A 16,119-nucleotide genomic window follows, 5' to 3' on the forward strand; every position below is an offset into this window, starting at 1 on the left:
TGAGGTCAGAAAGAGTTGGACTAAACTAAATGATTGACTAAAAACAAAACCAGTCACAGAACAAGTACTAAACTTCAGGAATTGTCATGCTGCCACTTTGAATGTTAGTAAGCCGCATGGAGCCATCTGGTGCTGTCACTTTAAATGTTAGTAAGCCGCATGGAGCCATCTGGTGCTGTCACTTTGAATGTTAATAAGCCGCATGGAACCATCTGGTGCTGCCACTTTGAATGTTAGTAACCCGCATGGAGCCATCTGGTGCTGTCACTTTGAATGTTAATAAGCCGCATGGAGCCATCTGGTGCTGTCACTTTGAATGTTAGTAATCCGCATGGAGCCATCTGGTGCTGTCACTTTGAATGTTAATAAGCCGCATGGAGCCATCTGGTGCTGTCACTTTGAATGTTAATAAGCCGCATGGAACCATCTGGTGCTGCCACTTTGAATGTTAATAAGCCGCATGGAGCCATCTGGTGCTGCCACTTTGAATGTTAATAAGCCGCATGGAGCCATCTGGTGCTGTCACTTTGAATGTTAGTAATCCGCATGGAGCCATCTGGTGCTGTCAGTTTGAATGTTAGTAAGCCGCATGGAGCCATCTGGTGCTGCCACTTTGAATGTTAGTAAGCTGCTTGGAACCATCTGGTGCTGCCACTTTGAATGTTAGTAAGCTGCATGGAGCCATCTGGTGCTGCCACTTTGAATGTTAATAAGCCGCATGGAGCCATCTGGTGCTGCCACTTTGAATGTTAGTAAGCCGCATGGAGCCATCTGGTGCTGCCACTTTGAATGTTAGTAATCCGCATGGAGCCATCTGGTGCTGTCAGTTTGAATGTTAGTAAGCCGCATGGAGCCATCTTGTGCTGTCACTTTGAATGTTAGTAAGCTGCATGGAACCATCTGGTGCTGCCACTTGGAATGTTAGTAAGCTGCATGGAGCCATCTGGTGCTGACACTTTGAATGTTAGTAAGCCGCATGGAGCCATCTGGTGCTGCCACTTTGAATGTTAGTAAGCCGCATGGAGCCATCTGGTGCTGTCACTTTGAATGTTAGTAAGCCGCATGGAGCCATCTGGTGCTGCCACTTTGAATGTTAGTAAGCCGCATGGAGCCATCTGGTGCTGTCACTTTGAATGTTAGTAAGCCGCATGGAGCCATCTGGTGCTGCCACTTTGAATGTTAGTAAGCCGCATGGAGCCATCTGGTACTGCCACTTTGAATGTTAGTAAGCTGCATGGAGCCATCTGGTGCTGTCAGTTTGAATGTTAGTAAGCCGCATGGAGCCATCTTGTGCTGTCACTTTGAATGTTAGTAAGCTGCATGGAAACATCTGGTGCTGCCACTTGGAATGTTAGTAAGCTGCATGAAGCCATCTGGTGCTGGCACTTTGAATGTTAGTAAGCCGCATGGAGCCATCTGGTGCTGCCACTTTGAATGTTAGTAAGCCGCGTGGAGCCATCTGGTGCTGTCACTTTGAATGTTAGTAAGCCGCATGGAGCCATCTGGTGCTGCCACTTTGAATGTTAGTAAGCCGCATGGAGCCATCTGGTGCTGCTACTTTGAATGTTAGTAAGCCGCATGGAGCCATCTGGTGCTGCCACTTTGAATGTTAGTAAGCCGCATGGAGCCATCTGGTGCTGCCACTTTGAATGTTAGTAAGCCGCATGGAGCCATCTGGTGCTGTCAGTTTGTTAGTAAGCCGCATGGAGCCATCTTGTGCTGTCACTTTGAATGTTAGTAAGCCGCATGGAGCCATCTGGTGCTGCCACTTTGAATGTTAGTAAGCTGCATGGAGCCATCTGGTGCTGTCACTTTGAATGTTAATAAGCCGCATGGAGCCATCTGGTGCTGCCACTTTGAATGTTAGTAACCCGCATGGAGCCTTCTGGTGCTGCCACTTTGAATGTTAGTAAGCCGCATGGAGCCATCTGGTGCTGCCACTTTGAATGTTAGTAAGCCGCGTGGAGCCATCTGGTGCTGCCACTTTGAATGTTAGTAATCCGCATGGAGCCATCTGGTGCTGTCAGTTTGAATGTTAGTAAGCCGCATGGAGCCATCTTGTGCTGTCACTTTGAATGTTAGTAAGCTGCATGGAACCATCTGGTTCTGCCACTTTGAATGTTAGTAAGCCGCATGGAGCCATGTGGTGCTGTCACTTTGAATGTTAGTAAGCCGCATGGAGCCATCTGGTGCTGCCACTTTGAATGTTAGTAAGCTGCATGGAACCATCTGGTGCTGCCACTTTGAATGTTAGTAAGCTGCATGGAGCCATGTGGTGCTGTCACTTTGAATGTTAGTAAGCCGCATGGAGCCATCTGGTGCTGCCACTTTGAATGTTAGTAAGCCGCATGGAGCCATCTGGTGCTGCCACTTTGAATGTTAGTAAGCCGCATGGAGCCATCTGGTGCTGCCACTTTGAATGTTAGTAAGCCGCATGGAGCCATCTGGTGCTGCCACTTTGAATGTTAGTAAGCCGCATGGAGCCATGTGGTGCTGTCACTTTGAATGTTAGTAAGCCGCATGGAGCCATCTGGTGCTGTCAGTTTGAATGTTAGTAAGCCGCATGGAGCAATCTGGTGCTGCCACTTTGAATGTTAGTAAGCCGCATGGAGCCATCTGGTGCTGCCACTTTGAATGTTAGTAAGCCGCATGGAGCCATCTGGTGCTGCCACTTTGAATGTTAGTAAGCTGAATGGAGCCATCTGGGCAAACAGGTTATCTCTTTTGGCAGAAGTACTCTCCGCTTTCCTTCCTCTTAAAGTGTTGTGTGGTTGTGTCATTTCTGGAGCTGTAAATCCAGGATTAATAATGCATGCATTCTTTAATTACAACACTGTAGCCAGGTTTACTGCAAGGGACCACCGCTGGATATGTCATTATACCTCGGCTAAACCCCTAAAAACAAGATCAGTTATAATGCAGTAAACATAAGGAATCTGTGCAGAGACACTGGTCCGTAACTCATACTGAAATGGTATTCACCCAGGGAAGAACATTTGCGCAATGAATTATCAAGAACCAATACTAGCACCATGGAGAGCAGGAGTAACTGACTATGGCCCACGTGACCCAAGAGTAAAGCCCTGACTATGGCCCACGTGACCCAAGAGTAAAGCCCTGATTATGACCCACGTGACCCAAGAGTGAAGCCCTGACTGTGGCCCATGTGACACAAGAGTAAAGCCCGTACTATGGTCCATGTGACCCAAGTGTAAAGCCCTGGCTGTGACCCATGTGACCCAAGAGTAAAGCCCTGACTATGGGCCATGTGACCTAACAATAAAGCCCTGACTGTGGCCCATGTGACCCAAGAATAAAGCCCCAACTATGGCCCATATAACCTGAGTTCACCTAGCAGCTAGGTGTTTGATAGTACTGGCAAGGGAGAACAGAGATGTCTGTCCTGGGAAGAGGGTGGAGTGAAGCAGGACATGGCCAGAATCCTTTGGAGAATGGTCATTGTTGCATTGGGGGTCTTTGGGGCTGCAGTTATTGCTCACCTTGACACCACTTCCTGGTAGCCCTCATTACAAAGTGCACAGGAATGTGCACTCAGAGTGGGAGGACACCAAATTCCTGTAGTGATGCAGATAGTCTACCCCTCCCCTTTCCCAGGGGCTGGATTACGGACTTACCGAAATGCTGAAATTGACAGAATACTGGCATGAGCATGGACTCCCTAACATCTGCCTGAGTGGTGGTTCCTGCAGGTGGTTTATCACCCTAGTGGATCTGGGGATACCAGTGCTAGGGAATGAATCGATTTGAATCCAATAGGAGAATCTAAAAGCAGGAGAGAGGTTTTTTTTTTAGTATTGCAGCTTCTGCAAACAGGAGTTCAGTGCCACCACACTTCAGGCAACTAATGATCCACTGGGAGTTTAAAACGTCATATCCATGCAGTGCTGTTACCTAATTACACAGCAACACATAAAGCCAGCAGATGGTAATGAAATGAAGGTACATTAATTACTAAATAAACCTAACTTGCCGTTTGCTTTCGCCAGTCATACACATCTAAGTCAGCCCGCTTCTCTCTTGCTTTCCTTTTTCTAGAAGTATGTTATTCCACCCTGTTTCTTTCACCATTGCCGTGGCTGTAACTTCTTGTGGTATGTTTTATTTTTATACCAACTTGTAGTCTTTAACTGTAAATGTGTGCCTGCTACGTGGCTTAGTTTGTATTTTAAGTTCCATGAGAAGTGGTAGATAATATTACATTGTAAGGAAAACTACATTGTCCTTGTCTGGTTGTGAATGTCCTAGCACTGCATTCTGTTTATTGCCTCTGTTACAACGTGCCACTAGAGTGTGACTTATTTATGCGTCTTGTGCAGCTGTATCTTGTCTCCGTATCCCTGTATTGACACTTTTTTTTGTAGTATTTTGGTAATGTAATATTGGATGTTTTTAACCCACAGATTATTTTAACTGTTATCACCTTTTAAAACATTTGAATTTATTTGCATGTTGGGAGATTTTCATCCTAACTATTTTTTCTGCCCATTGGGATTAAGTCAGTCAGCAGATTGAAATAAGTAGCTCAAAAAGTGTAAGTCTGTTTCGCCCCCTTTAAAATGACACAAATGAGTGAAAGACTGAGATGCACCTTGATGGTGGAGGGAGGGGGGTACGTCTGAACTATTTGAGACTGGTCATTGATTCGTTATGATTTTGTTTATGTATTGCTACTTGTTAGGAGTGGTTGATTTGGTAAAAATTCTGCATTTGGAGTGATTTGTTAGTAATTCCACTTGTCAGAAGATGTCATCTGTTTTGTTAGTAATGCCACTTGTCAGAAGATGTCATCTGTTTCGTTAGTAATTGCACTTGTCAGAAGATGTCATCTGTTTCTTCTTCTTGTACTTCTAATCTGCCAGGGCAAATCTTGAACTTCCAGAGATCAACTGCCTTCTCCTTAATCAGAAGGTGAGTTATTAATATCTCACAGGCATGTTGTAAATGTAGTTTTTTCATCCATATATTATTGTTATTTACAACTGTATTAAATGTACTTCTGTTTATATATTAAAAAAGTAAAAAATTTTGAAGGAAAAAAGAAGGTGACTTGTCACACCATCATTGTTAATGTGCCTTCTCCTTTCATTGCCTTTTGTTCATGTTGAAGCTACTGTCTTTCTTAGGCTCCGTTTTGTTCAACCCTCAACATTGTAGTTTAGACTACCTGCCTATTTTCTGTTGCTGTAAGTGACTGTCTTTGCTTTTTATTTCATTCACCATGTTTATTGTTGTTTCATCCAGGACAACACTCTTTTGACGGCTGGAGGTGATGCAGTTGTTCATGTCATGGACATGGAAACGGGGGCGTTCACGGTGAGTGCCTTATCTCTGTTGAAGTAATGCAGGTGCCTGCTCGGGTGTATTTTATCTAACACATACCATTCCTTTTTAACAATCATTCAATCACTTAATTTACAAGGAAAAACACTTACAGACATAAAATATGAATTCAAACAAAGAACAAATAAATTAGCACCACTTTAAACCTGTCAGAAAGTCACTCAAAAAAAAAAAAAGTTGCCAAGCATTTCCAGTAAGTTATATTGCTAGAAAGAAAACAGTATCCCAAATCCAAACTTATTTCTCTAAACTTTTATTTTTTATATTAACTTTCAAACATCTGGAAGTTGAAAAGTTTAAAAGGCCATCACCATTATGAAGTCATATTCACAATCTAAGGTGTCCATGCTGATGCAGTTGTCTCTCTGAGACTGATGTTCTTTGTAGCCAGGTCTAGATTTTTTGTATTGCAGACATTATTGGTTTTACATCGTCACCTGTAAGACACACCACTTATTTCAGTTCTAGATTTTGTATTTCAGACATTATTAGTTTTACATTGTCACCTGTAGGACACACCACTTATTTCAGTTCTAGATTTTGTATTACAGGCACTATTAGTTTTACATTGTCACCTGTAGGACACACCACTTATTTCAGTTCAAGATTTTATATTACAGACATTATTAGTTTTACATCGTCACCAGTGGGACACACCACTTATTTCAGTTCTAGATTTTGTATTTGAGACATTATTAGTTTTACATCGTCACCTGTAGGACACACCACTTATTTTAGTTCTAGATTTTGTATTTCAGACATTATTAGTTTTACATTGTCACCTGTAGGACACACCACTTATTTCAGTTCTAGATTTTATATTAGACATTATTAGTTTTACACCGTCACCTGTAGGACATACCACTTATTTCAGGTCTAGATTTTCTATTTCAGACATTATTAGTTTTACATTGTCACCTGTAGGACATGCTGCTTATTTCAGTTCTAGATTTGTATTACAGACATTATTGGTTTTACATTGTCACCTGTAGGACACACCACGTATTTCAGTTCTAGATTTTGTATTACAGACATTATTAGTTTTACATTGTCACCTGTAGGAGACACCACTTATTTCAGTTCTAGATTTTATATTACAGACATTATTAGTTTTACATTGTCACCTGTAGGACACACCACTTATTTCCGTTCTAGATTTTGTATTTCAGACATTGAGTTTTACGTCGTCACCTGTAGGACACACCACTTATTTCCGTTCTAGATTTTATATTACAGACATTATTAGTTTTACATCGTCACCTGTAGGAGGCACCACTTATTTCAGTTCTAGATTTTGTATTTCAGACATTATTAGCTTTACATCGTCACCTGTAGGACACACCACTTATTTCAGCTCTAGATTTTATATTACAGACATTATTAGTTTTACATCGTCACCTGTAGGACACACCACTTATTTCAGTTCTAGATTTTATATTACAAACATTATTAGTTTTACATCCTCACCTGTAGGACACATCACTTATTTCAGTTCTAGATTTTGTATTTCAGACATTATTAGTTTTACATAGTCACCTGTAGGACACACCACTTATTTCAGTTCTAGATTTTATATTACAGACATTATTAGTTCTACATTGTTACCTGTAGGACACACCACTTATTTCAGTTCTAGATTTTATATTAGACATTATTAGTTTTACACCGTCACCTGTAGGACATACCACTTATTTCAGGTCTAGATTTTCTATTTCAGACATTATTAGTTTTACATTGTCACCTGCAGGACATGCTGCTTATTTCAGTTCTAGATTTGTATTACAGACATTATTAGTTTTACATTGTCACCTGTAGGACACACCACTTATTTCAGTTGTAGATTTTATATTACAGACATTATTAGATGTTCTTCATCTCACATTGCTGCAGTCCTAACACTTGGGTAGTCCGCTGTCCACGGTCGGCCCGAATATCAAAGTATAAGGCTGACATCGGTCAGGGCGCATTTAACTGACGTCAGGACGTCAGGGTACAAATGCGCATGACCGGCGTCATATCCTCAGTCTTTTTTGCCGCATGGTCCGATGCAGAAGCAACATTGCAAGTGCCGGTTGGCGTTCTGAGATTTTTCTATTTAGAAGTTTCAGACCGAGTTCAAAGTTGGCTAAGTACCCCGTTGGGGAATATTTTTGTTTTTTCTTGCCTCAGTCATTTACTGGATGTCAGAAAAAGTTAATAATTGCGTTTCTTGTGGGAAACAGATACCGCATAGAGATTATCATACTTTGTGTATTCCTTGCTTAGGGCCTGAGCACGACGTTGTTGGCTGTCGCTCTTGTGCTAGATTTAATAAACGCACTATAAAGAGAAGGTTGGATTGTGCTAGGTTAGTCTTTGGGAAGCGGTGCAATTATAAAATGCCGTCGGATGCTCCGACGCCCGCTTCCTCGAAGAAGCGCAAGGACAAGACAGTTAAGCCTAGGCTAGAAGAACCGTCTGTAACGGACGCCGGTTCTTTAGAGGTGTCGGTGGAGCCGGTAGCTCCACCGGAGATTTCTTTGTGTTCACAGAGTGAAACTTTGTTATTGCAAGATGTGGCCTCTCAGGAGGCAAGTCAGGCTGAGGGGGCTTCTCAGGTTACTATACTCCCCTCCCTTCCTAAGGTGGTTAGGCCCTCTCCTTCTGTTACTAAAGCTTCTCCCAGGGGCAGGCCAGGTTTGGCTTCAGTTGGTGTTACCCCTAGCTCTTCAGGTACTATGCCCAAGAAGCATATGCTTAAAATGGCAGAAGATTTAATTACTTTGATTAGGGGTTCTATGCCCCCTCCTGCTAAGAGACCTCGGGTGGAGCCTGAGCTGGGTGGTTTTGAGCAAGCTTCAGATGTTTCTGAGTCTTCGGCTGAAGACTTGCAGGAGTACTCTCCTTATTCTGATTCTGATGTGGATGATTCTACTCCTCCTGCTACTCCTCCTGAGGATTTTTCTTTTTCTGAAACTCTTCATTCCATGAGGGAGCATTTTAAGTGGGAAGGTCAGGACTTCTCTGATTCCAGGAAAAGGCTTAGGGAATTTTTGTTTTTACCCCAGCATAGGCCTTTGGCTATACCTCCTGTTTTGGATGTAGTGGAAGATGTTTTTACAGAGGCTTCTCTTAATCCTGATTCTTTGCCTCCTGCTCCTGTTAAACCGGATAGGTATTACAGGGTGCCTGACGTTCACAAGTATCTTTTTAAAAGTCCTAGGGCAGACCCAGAAACTGTTAGCCAGGGGCCTAAGGGTGTTAAGGCTTCTGTTGTTAAGAATCCGGTTCCTACAGATAAGGAGGCTAGGGCCTTGGATAGATGGGGAAAGAAAGTTTATACTTCTTCCACTCTTGCTATAAGGGCTCTGAATTGCCAGTTTCACATGTTGAAATACCAAAACTATCTCCTTTCACAATTGAAGTCTAAGGTTGATGCTCTGGCAGTTGGTATTGATTGTAAAGAGTTGCAAGATTTAGTCCATGTTTCTGAACAGGTGGGTAAGCATTCTTTGCAATGTGGTTTTGATGCTGTACAGGCCTCGTCTAGGGTGGCTGCCACTGGGACTGTTCTTAGCAGGCACGCCTGGCTGAGGGATCAGAATTTGTCTGAACATGTTAAAACAAGGATTTTAGATGCTCCTTTACAATCTGACGTGTTGTTTGGGCCTCCTGTTGAGACAGTCTTAAAGAAAATGGAAGACAAGGCTAAGTCTATGCAGACTGTTAAAGATTTTTTACAAGTCCAGCCTCCAAAGTTTAGTAGAAATTGGCCTACTAAGGGGTGGACGTATCCTTCTTATGATTCCCAGTCTAGGGGTAGATCTAGACGTGGTAAGTGCAGTGCTCAGGGCTCTTTCCGGCCTAGAACAGGGAGTTCTCCTGCACAGGCTTGGTGAGGGCAGGGGTCAGTCCTTTCGTAAACAGACCCAATGACCTACCTTTTCAGCTGCCAGAGCCTGCTCGTCTGGCAGCACCTTTGGGAGGAAGGTTAGCACTCTTCAAAGAAAATTGGAGTTTAATTACCCAGGACAGATGGGTATTGGATATCATACACCACGGCTACAGGTTTTATTTCCATACCTTGCCTCCTTTCAAAGGCATGCCAGACGTTCCTCCTCAACAAAGAATAGAGGCTCACAGACAGGTTTCTCTGTTGCTCCAACTAGGGGCCATACAGCCGGTCCCTCTGCCAGAAGTGGGCCTAGGTTTTTATTCTCGCCTGTTCCTGGTACCAAAGAAGGGGAACACATGGAGACCAATTTTGGATTTATCTATCCTCAACACTTATCTGGACATTCCCAAGTTCAAAATGTTGACGTTGCAGCAGCTTTTACCTCTGCTGGGCAAAGATCATTGGATGGTAACTTTGGATCTCAAGGAGGCTTACCTTCATGTTCCTATCAGACTCAGTTGCAGAAAGTATCTGCGTTTTCGAGCTGGGACTTCTCACTATCAGTTCTCTGCATTGCCCTTTGGCTTATCTACTGCGCCCAGAGTGTTCACGAAAGTTCTGGCTCCAGTGATAGCTTTCTTCAGACTAAAAGGAATACAGATCTATCCTTATTTGGACGACTGCCTGATTCTTGCTCAAGGAAAGGAAGAGCTTCTTTGTCATTTGGAGTATGTGATAGCAGTGCTAAGATGCCTAGGGTATTCTGTGAACGAAATAAAGTCCAGTCTAGTACCCTCTCAAGACATGTGCTTTCTGGGTGTGAGACTGAATACAGCAGCCCAGATGGCCTTTTTAACCCCGGACAAACAAAAGAGTCTATCCCTTTACTTCCATCAACTATCTCATCAGTCCGGGCTGACTGCAAGGACAGTCCTTCAAGCCTTAGGGTTCATGGCATCTTGTATTCTGGTGCTTCCCAATGCCAAACTGCATGTGAGGAAGTTACAATGGTATCTCAAAAATGTATGGACACAGCACTGCCAGGATCTGGACACTGTCATTCCAATAATACCTTGCATTCAGAAGGAATTTTTGTGGTGGGCTCAGGAATGTCACCTAAACAAGGGACTCTCTGTGACCCGGCCAGAGGCAAGTCAGGTTTTAACGACAGATGCCTCAGACAAAGCTTGGGGAGCTCATCTGAATGGAAAATGGATACAAAACAAGTGGCCTGTCAGACTACAACATCTCCATATCAACATGAAGGAGATGTTAGCAGTCCAGTTTGCATTAATAGCTTTCAAGGAATTCCTTCTTCCAGGACAGGTGTTGATTCTAACAGACAACACAACTGTCATGCGGTACATCAACAAGCAAGGGGGAACGCATTCTTATCCTCTGTGCAGGCAAACAATGATTTTGTGGGAGACTGCTCTCAGTTTACAGCTCAATCTTCAGGCAAGGTTTCTGCCAGGAGCACAGAACTCCTTAGCAGATGTGTTGAGCAGGCAATTATGGATCCCCACGAGTGGAAATTGGATCCTCATGTATTTCAGAAATTGACAGTGTCATGGGGAACTCCAGACATAGATCTGTTCGCTTCTCCACTAAACCATCAGCTGCCAAAGTTTTGCACAAAAAGGTTTCATCCCACAGCCTGGAAAGTGGATGCTCTTTCTTTCAATTGGAGCAATCTTCATGTGTATGCCTTTCCACCTCTGCCTCTCCTCCCAAAGGTACTTCTGAAGGCCAGACAGGACAAGCCAAGGATGATTTTAATAGCTCCAGATTGGCCTCGACAGCACTGGTACCCATTACTGAGAAGTCTAGTACGGAAGCCTCCATGGCCTTTGCCTTCGATTCCACACCTGTTGTCACAGGAAGACAGCCATTTGCTCAATGTCAAACTTCACTCTCTTCGCCTAACAGCCTGGCATATTCTGTTTTGAACCATAAAAGGTCTCAACTTCCACAACAAGTTTTGAATGTGATTTTGGAAGCTAGAAGGCCTAGTACAAGGAAAGTGTACGCAGATAAATGGAAGAGATTTTTATTTTGGAGTGCAGCAAAGGATTTTGATGTTTCTGAGCCTAATTTAAGTGTGGCTCTTCAATATCTTACTGAGTTACTGGACATAGGTTTGTCCTTCTCTTCTATTAAAGTTCATGCTGCAGCAATTTCAGCTCACTATGATTGCGACTCGCCATTGTTTTCTCATCCTTTGTTCAAGCAATTTCTTAGAGGGGCAAAGAATATCAGACCCCCACGAAGAGCTCCTACTCCTGCTTGGGATCTCAATTTTGTGTTGGAGAAACTCACTCTACAACCTTTTGAGCCTGCAGCTACTGCTGAATTGAAATATTTATCATGGAAGACTGCTTTTTTATTGGCCATTACCTCTGCAAGAAGGGTTTCTGAATTGCAGGCCCTTATGGCAGTTGAGCCTTTCTTGATTTTCCATAAGGATAGGGTATCATTACGTACTAATCCTTCCTTTATGCCTAAGGTGGTTTCTAGTGTGGCTTTAAATCAGACTATTCATTTGCCTACTTTTTATGCAAATCCCCAAAATAAAGGGGAAAAGATTTTGCACACTTTGGATGTACACAGGCAGTTGCGTTATTATTTGGACAGAACTAAAGGGTTCAGGCAGTCTCAGCAGTTGTTTGTTTCTTTTGCTTTGAGTTCTCAGGGCAAGCCTGTGTCTAAACAAACTATTTCTAAGTGGATTGGGTTTTGCATTGCTTTCTGTTATTCCCATCATGGCAAGGAGGTTCCAGCTGGGATTAGGCCTCATTCCACTAGGGCTACTGCCACTTCCACAGCTTTTGAGGGAGTGGCAACCAAGGATATTTTAGAGGCAGCTACTTGGAGTTCTGTGCATACCTTCTCTAGGCATTATCACCTGCCACTTTACTCTAAGTCCAGGGCTGGTTTTGCCACTGCGGTTTTGCAGGGCATTTTGGCAGCTCCTGCTTCCTTATAGTTAGCCATCCTCCCTTATCTCTGCTTTGGGATTCTACCCAAGTGTTAGGACTGCAGCAATGTGAGATGAAGAACATAGTACAGTTTTGTACCTACCATAAATGTAGATGTTCAAGATCCACATTGCTGCAGTCCAATTACCTCCCTCCTTCCCCTCTGTACTTGGAGGTGGTTGTGTGGGTTGGGTTGTACATATTGTGTGTATTATAACTATTGTACATATAGTTAGTGCAAGGGTGGTTGGTTATTTGTTTGCTGTCTTTTGGTTTTGACCTTTCTTTTTAAGGTCTTCTGACATCTGGGGCAAGAAAAGACTGACGATATGACGCCGGTCATGCGCATTTGTACCCTGACGTCCTGACGTCAGTTAAATGCGCCCTGACCGACGTCAGCCTTATACTTTGATATTCGGGCCGACCGTGGACAGCGGACTACCCAAGTGTTAGGACTGCAGCAATGTGGATCTTCGAACATCTACATTTATGGTAGGTACAAAACTGTACTTTTTACATCGTCACCTGTAGGACATACCACTTATTTCAGTTCTAGATTTTCTATTTCAGACATTATTAGTTTTACATTGTCACCTGCAGGACACGCCACTTATTTCAGTTCTATATTTTATATTACAGACATTATTAGGTTTACATCGTCACCTGTAGGGCACACCACTTATTTCAGTTCTAGATTTTGTATTTCAGACATTATTAGTTTTACATAGTCACCTGTAGGACACACCACTTATTTCAGTTCTAGATTTTATATTACAGACATTATTTGTTTTATATGGTCACCTGTAGGGCACACCATTTATTTCAGTTCTAGATTTTGTATTACAGATGTTATTAGTTTTACATTGTCACCTGTAGGACACACCACCTATTTCAGTTCTAGATTTTATATTACAGATATTATTAGTTTTACATCGTCACCTGTAGGACACACCACTTATTTCAGTTCTAGATTTTGTATTTCAGACATTACTAGCTTTACATCCTCACCTGTAGGACACACCTCTTATTTCAGTTCTAGATTTTGTATTACAGACATTATTAGTTTTACATTGTCACCTGTAGAACACACCACTTACTTTGGTTCTAGATTTTGTATTACAGACATTATTCGTTTTACATAGTCACCTGTAGGACATACCACTTATTTCAGTTCTAGATTTTCTATTTCAGACATTATTAGTTTTACATTGTCACCTGCTGGACATGCTGCTTATTTCAGTTCTAGATTTTGTATTACAGACATTATTAGTTCTACATTGTCACCTGTAGGACACACCACTTATTTCAGTTCTAGATTTTGCATTACAGACATTATTAGTTTTACATCGTCACTTGTAGGACACACCACTTATTTGAGTTCTAGATTTTGTATTACAGACATTATTAGTTTTACATCGTCACCTGTAGGACACACTACTTATTTCAGTTCTAGATTTTGCATTACAGACATTATTAGTTTTACATCGTCACCTGTAGGACACACCACTTATTTCAGTTCTAGATTTTGTATTTCAGACATTATTAGTTTTACATTGTCACCTGTAGGACACACCACTTATTTCAGTTCTAGATTTTGTATTATAGGCATTATTAGTTTTACATCGTCACCTGTAGGACACACCACTTAGTTCAGTTCTAGATTTTCTATTTCAGACATTATTTTGGTTTTACATAGTCACCTGTAAGACACACACTTAGTATAGAGTGGTATGACTTTTGTGAGAGGGTGGCAGGCTTTTAATAGTATAATAACAACCTTGATATCAGTGTCTGAGGCACAACAGGATAAATTAATTGGGGACCTGATCAGTCTGGATGTTGAAAGCCATTCAGCAGAAGCTAGTTCTCCTTGGAGATGGTTCTAGATGAGGCTGGACTCGCAGGAAACCTCATGCACCTCATATTAGGGGTGTACAGAATAGAAATACAAAAATTATTATTATCTTTTGAGCTCACTGTTGCCCTTCCGTTTTACTTTATACTTAGAAACATTACCTCGATACAAGCTTCATTCAAGAACTGAGACTTTTATTGTCAGCAGCATGAAGTCAAACATTTCCCAATATGATGGTGACATTATCCTGTGCTTCACTGATACAGAGGACCTTCCTATATTTTGTCAAAAGTTCACAGGAGTTTAGTTTTTTTTCTGATTACAACATACATATAGATAAGTTGAAAGCAATTCTTTTAAACTGTAATCCCTTTTAAGAAAGTAAGGGTTCATTTCACCCGTCTGTGGAAAGCTGGACTTATTAGTTACTTAGAATTGTGTGTGTGTGTGTGTGTGCGTGTGTATATATATATATATATATATAGGGCCTTCTGTAGACCAGGTGACCAAAAACACTTATCCCAGCAGCACTTTGGCCAGAATCAAGGTGTGTGTGCATGCTGAAATGAACGACTCCTTAGAAATTTTTGTATCAATGTTAATCCTAGATAGTTTTCAGTCCCTCCCGTAGTAGATCATTGGGATGATTCCAGGCTGTGAGTAAGTTTGGGTCAACTGATATTTCAAAAGAGACATGGGTGTTCTGGGAGTCCCCAATCTACAGGGATATTTTGAAGCTTACCAATATAACTTTTTGTATTAGATGTAGGCTTTAAATGTTCTTTCAATATGGAAAGAAATATGTCAGCAATTTCACTGTATTTGTGGGGAATTAAGGGTCAGATTTTGGTATTATTGGATAAGTAACCTTAATGTCAGCTGATTGTTACCCGAACAACCCGCCTTAAACAAAGAAGAGTGATTTCATTAGTTAAGACCATTACCTCCCATTGGATGCACACTTGCTGGGTGGGAGACAGAGAGTTTCAACATACTTGGAGAAATTTCAGCTCCTAGGTGTTATACTGGGAACAGGTCAGAAGCTGGGATGCTTAGGTAGGAATTGGGTAAGATGATATTCCTGTTGAGAAGCATGGTAATTGGGCTATTGCAGCATTCCTTCCTGGGCTATGGAGTTAAGGAGTGCATGTCCTCCCTGTGGTCACGTGGGTTTCCTCCATGTGCTCCGGTTTCCTCCCACATTCCAAAGACATGCAGAAGGTGATTGGACACACTAAATTTGCTGTAGGTGAGAGTGTGTTTGTGTGAGTGAGTGGTATGAATGATCTACCGCTTAAGGGCTAGCCATCCGGTACTGTAAACCTTTGCTCGAGGTGATAGTCACTGTGGAAGTGACACCCCAACCCCATGTGCAAAATGGAAAAAGGGGTTGAGGATGGATGGATGGAGTTTAGGCTGTGTGATTTACCACAAGACCATTGATGGAGTTAGTGAATTTTGACACTGAAGTTGCACAAGATAATCAAATCACTAGAGGTGTGGCCGGCAGAGCCTTTAAAGCTGTAGTTACTTTGAACACCAGTATAGTAGAGGGTTTGAAGGAAGGACTGAACTATGATTTTACAGAGTCAGGTAGGCCAGGCTTTGTAGAATAAGATACAGTGTTAAGATAAGCAACTAAAGTCAGAAAGTTTTTTTTTTTCATTGTTCAACACTTCAGGTCTTGTAAGTCACATGTTGCCTTCTGTTTTTGATAAATGCTGGTGATGCAAAATAAATATAAAAGGGTTTATGGATACATATATTTTGGGAATGCTCAGTGTTAGAAATTTAGAACAGTCAAATGCATATTTTGATTATTTTCCCAGCAGGTTCGACTCGCTAAGACATGTGTTTACTTTGGGCATGGATGGGATGCAGGGTTAAATAAGAACTAAGATGTGATCTTCGTTGTAATGACAGCTGGTACAAAAGCATTAACTAGAAACTAGAGACAAGAATTGGTTTAGAACAGCAATAATGTTAACAAATTTCTGAATCACGTATTTAAGATGGAGGAGAAAGATCTTGATAGGGTTCATGCTAGGTAT

At 42.0% G+C, this 16,119-nt stretch overlaps 1 protein-coding gene across 1 annotated transcript in view; it reads left to right on the forward strand.

Moving 5' to 3' along the window:
• The window catches only part of THOC6 (THO complex 6), a gene marked incomplete in the record, with an annotated part of 295,129 nt that overhangs the window by 123,242 nt on the left and 155,768 nt on the right, over window positions 1–16,119 (forward strand). Inside the window, 2 exon segments of the mRNA XM_044086675.1 lie at window positions 4,881–4,929; window positions 5,263–5,334. Coding sequence (XP_043942610.1) covers window positions 4,881–4,929; window positions 5,263–5,334 — 121 coding nt within the window.

This window comes from Protopterus annectens, chromosome 10.part0, assembly GCF_019279795.1.
Source record: "Protopterus annectens isolate FY-2018-M chromosome 10.part0, PAN1.0, whole genome shotgun sequence".
NCBI lineage: Eukaryota > Metazoa > Chordata > Ceratodontiformes > Protopteridae > Protopterus > Protopterus annectens.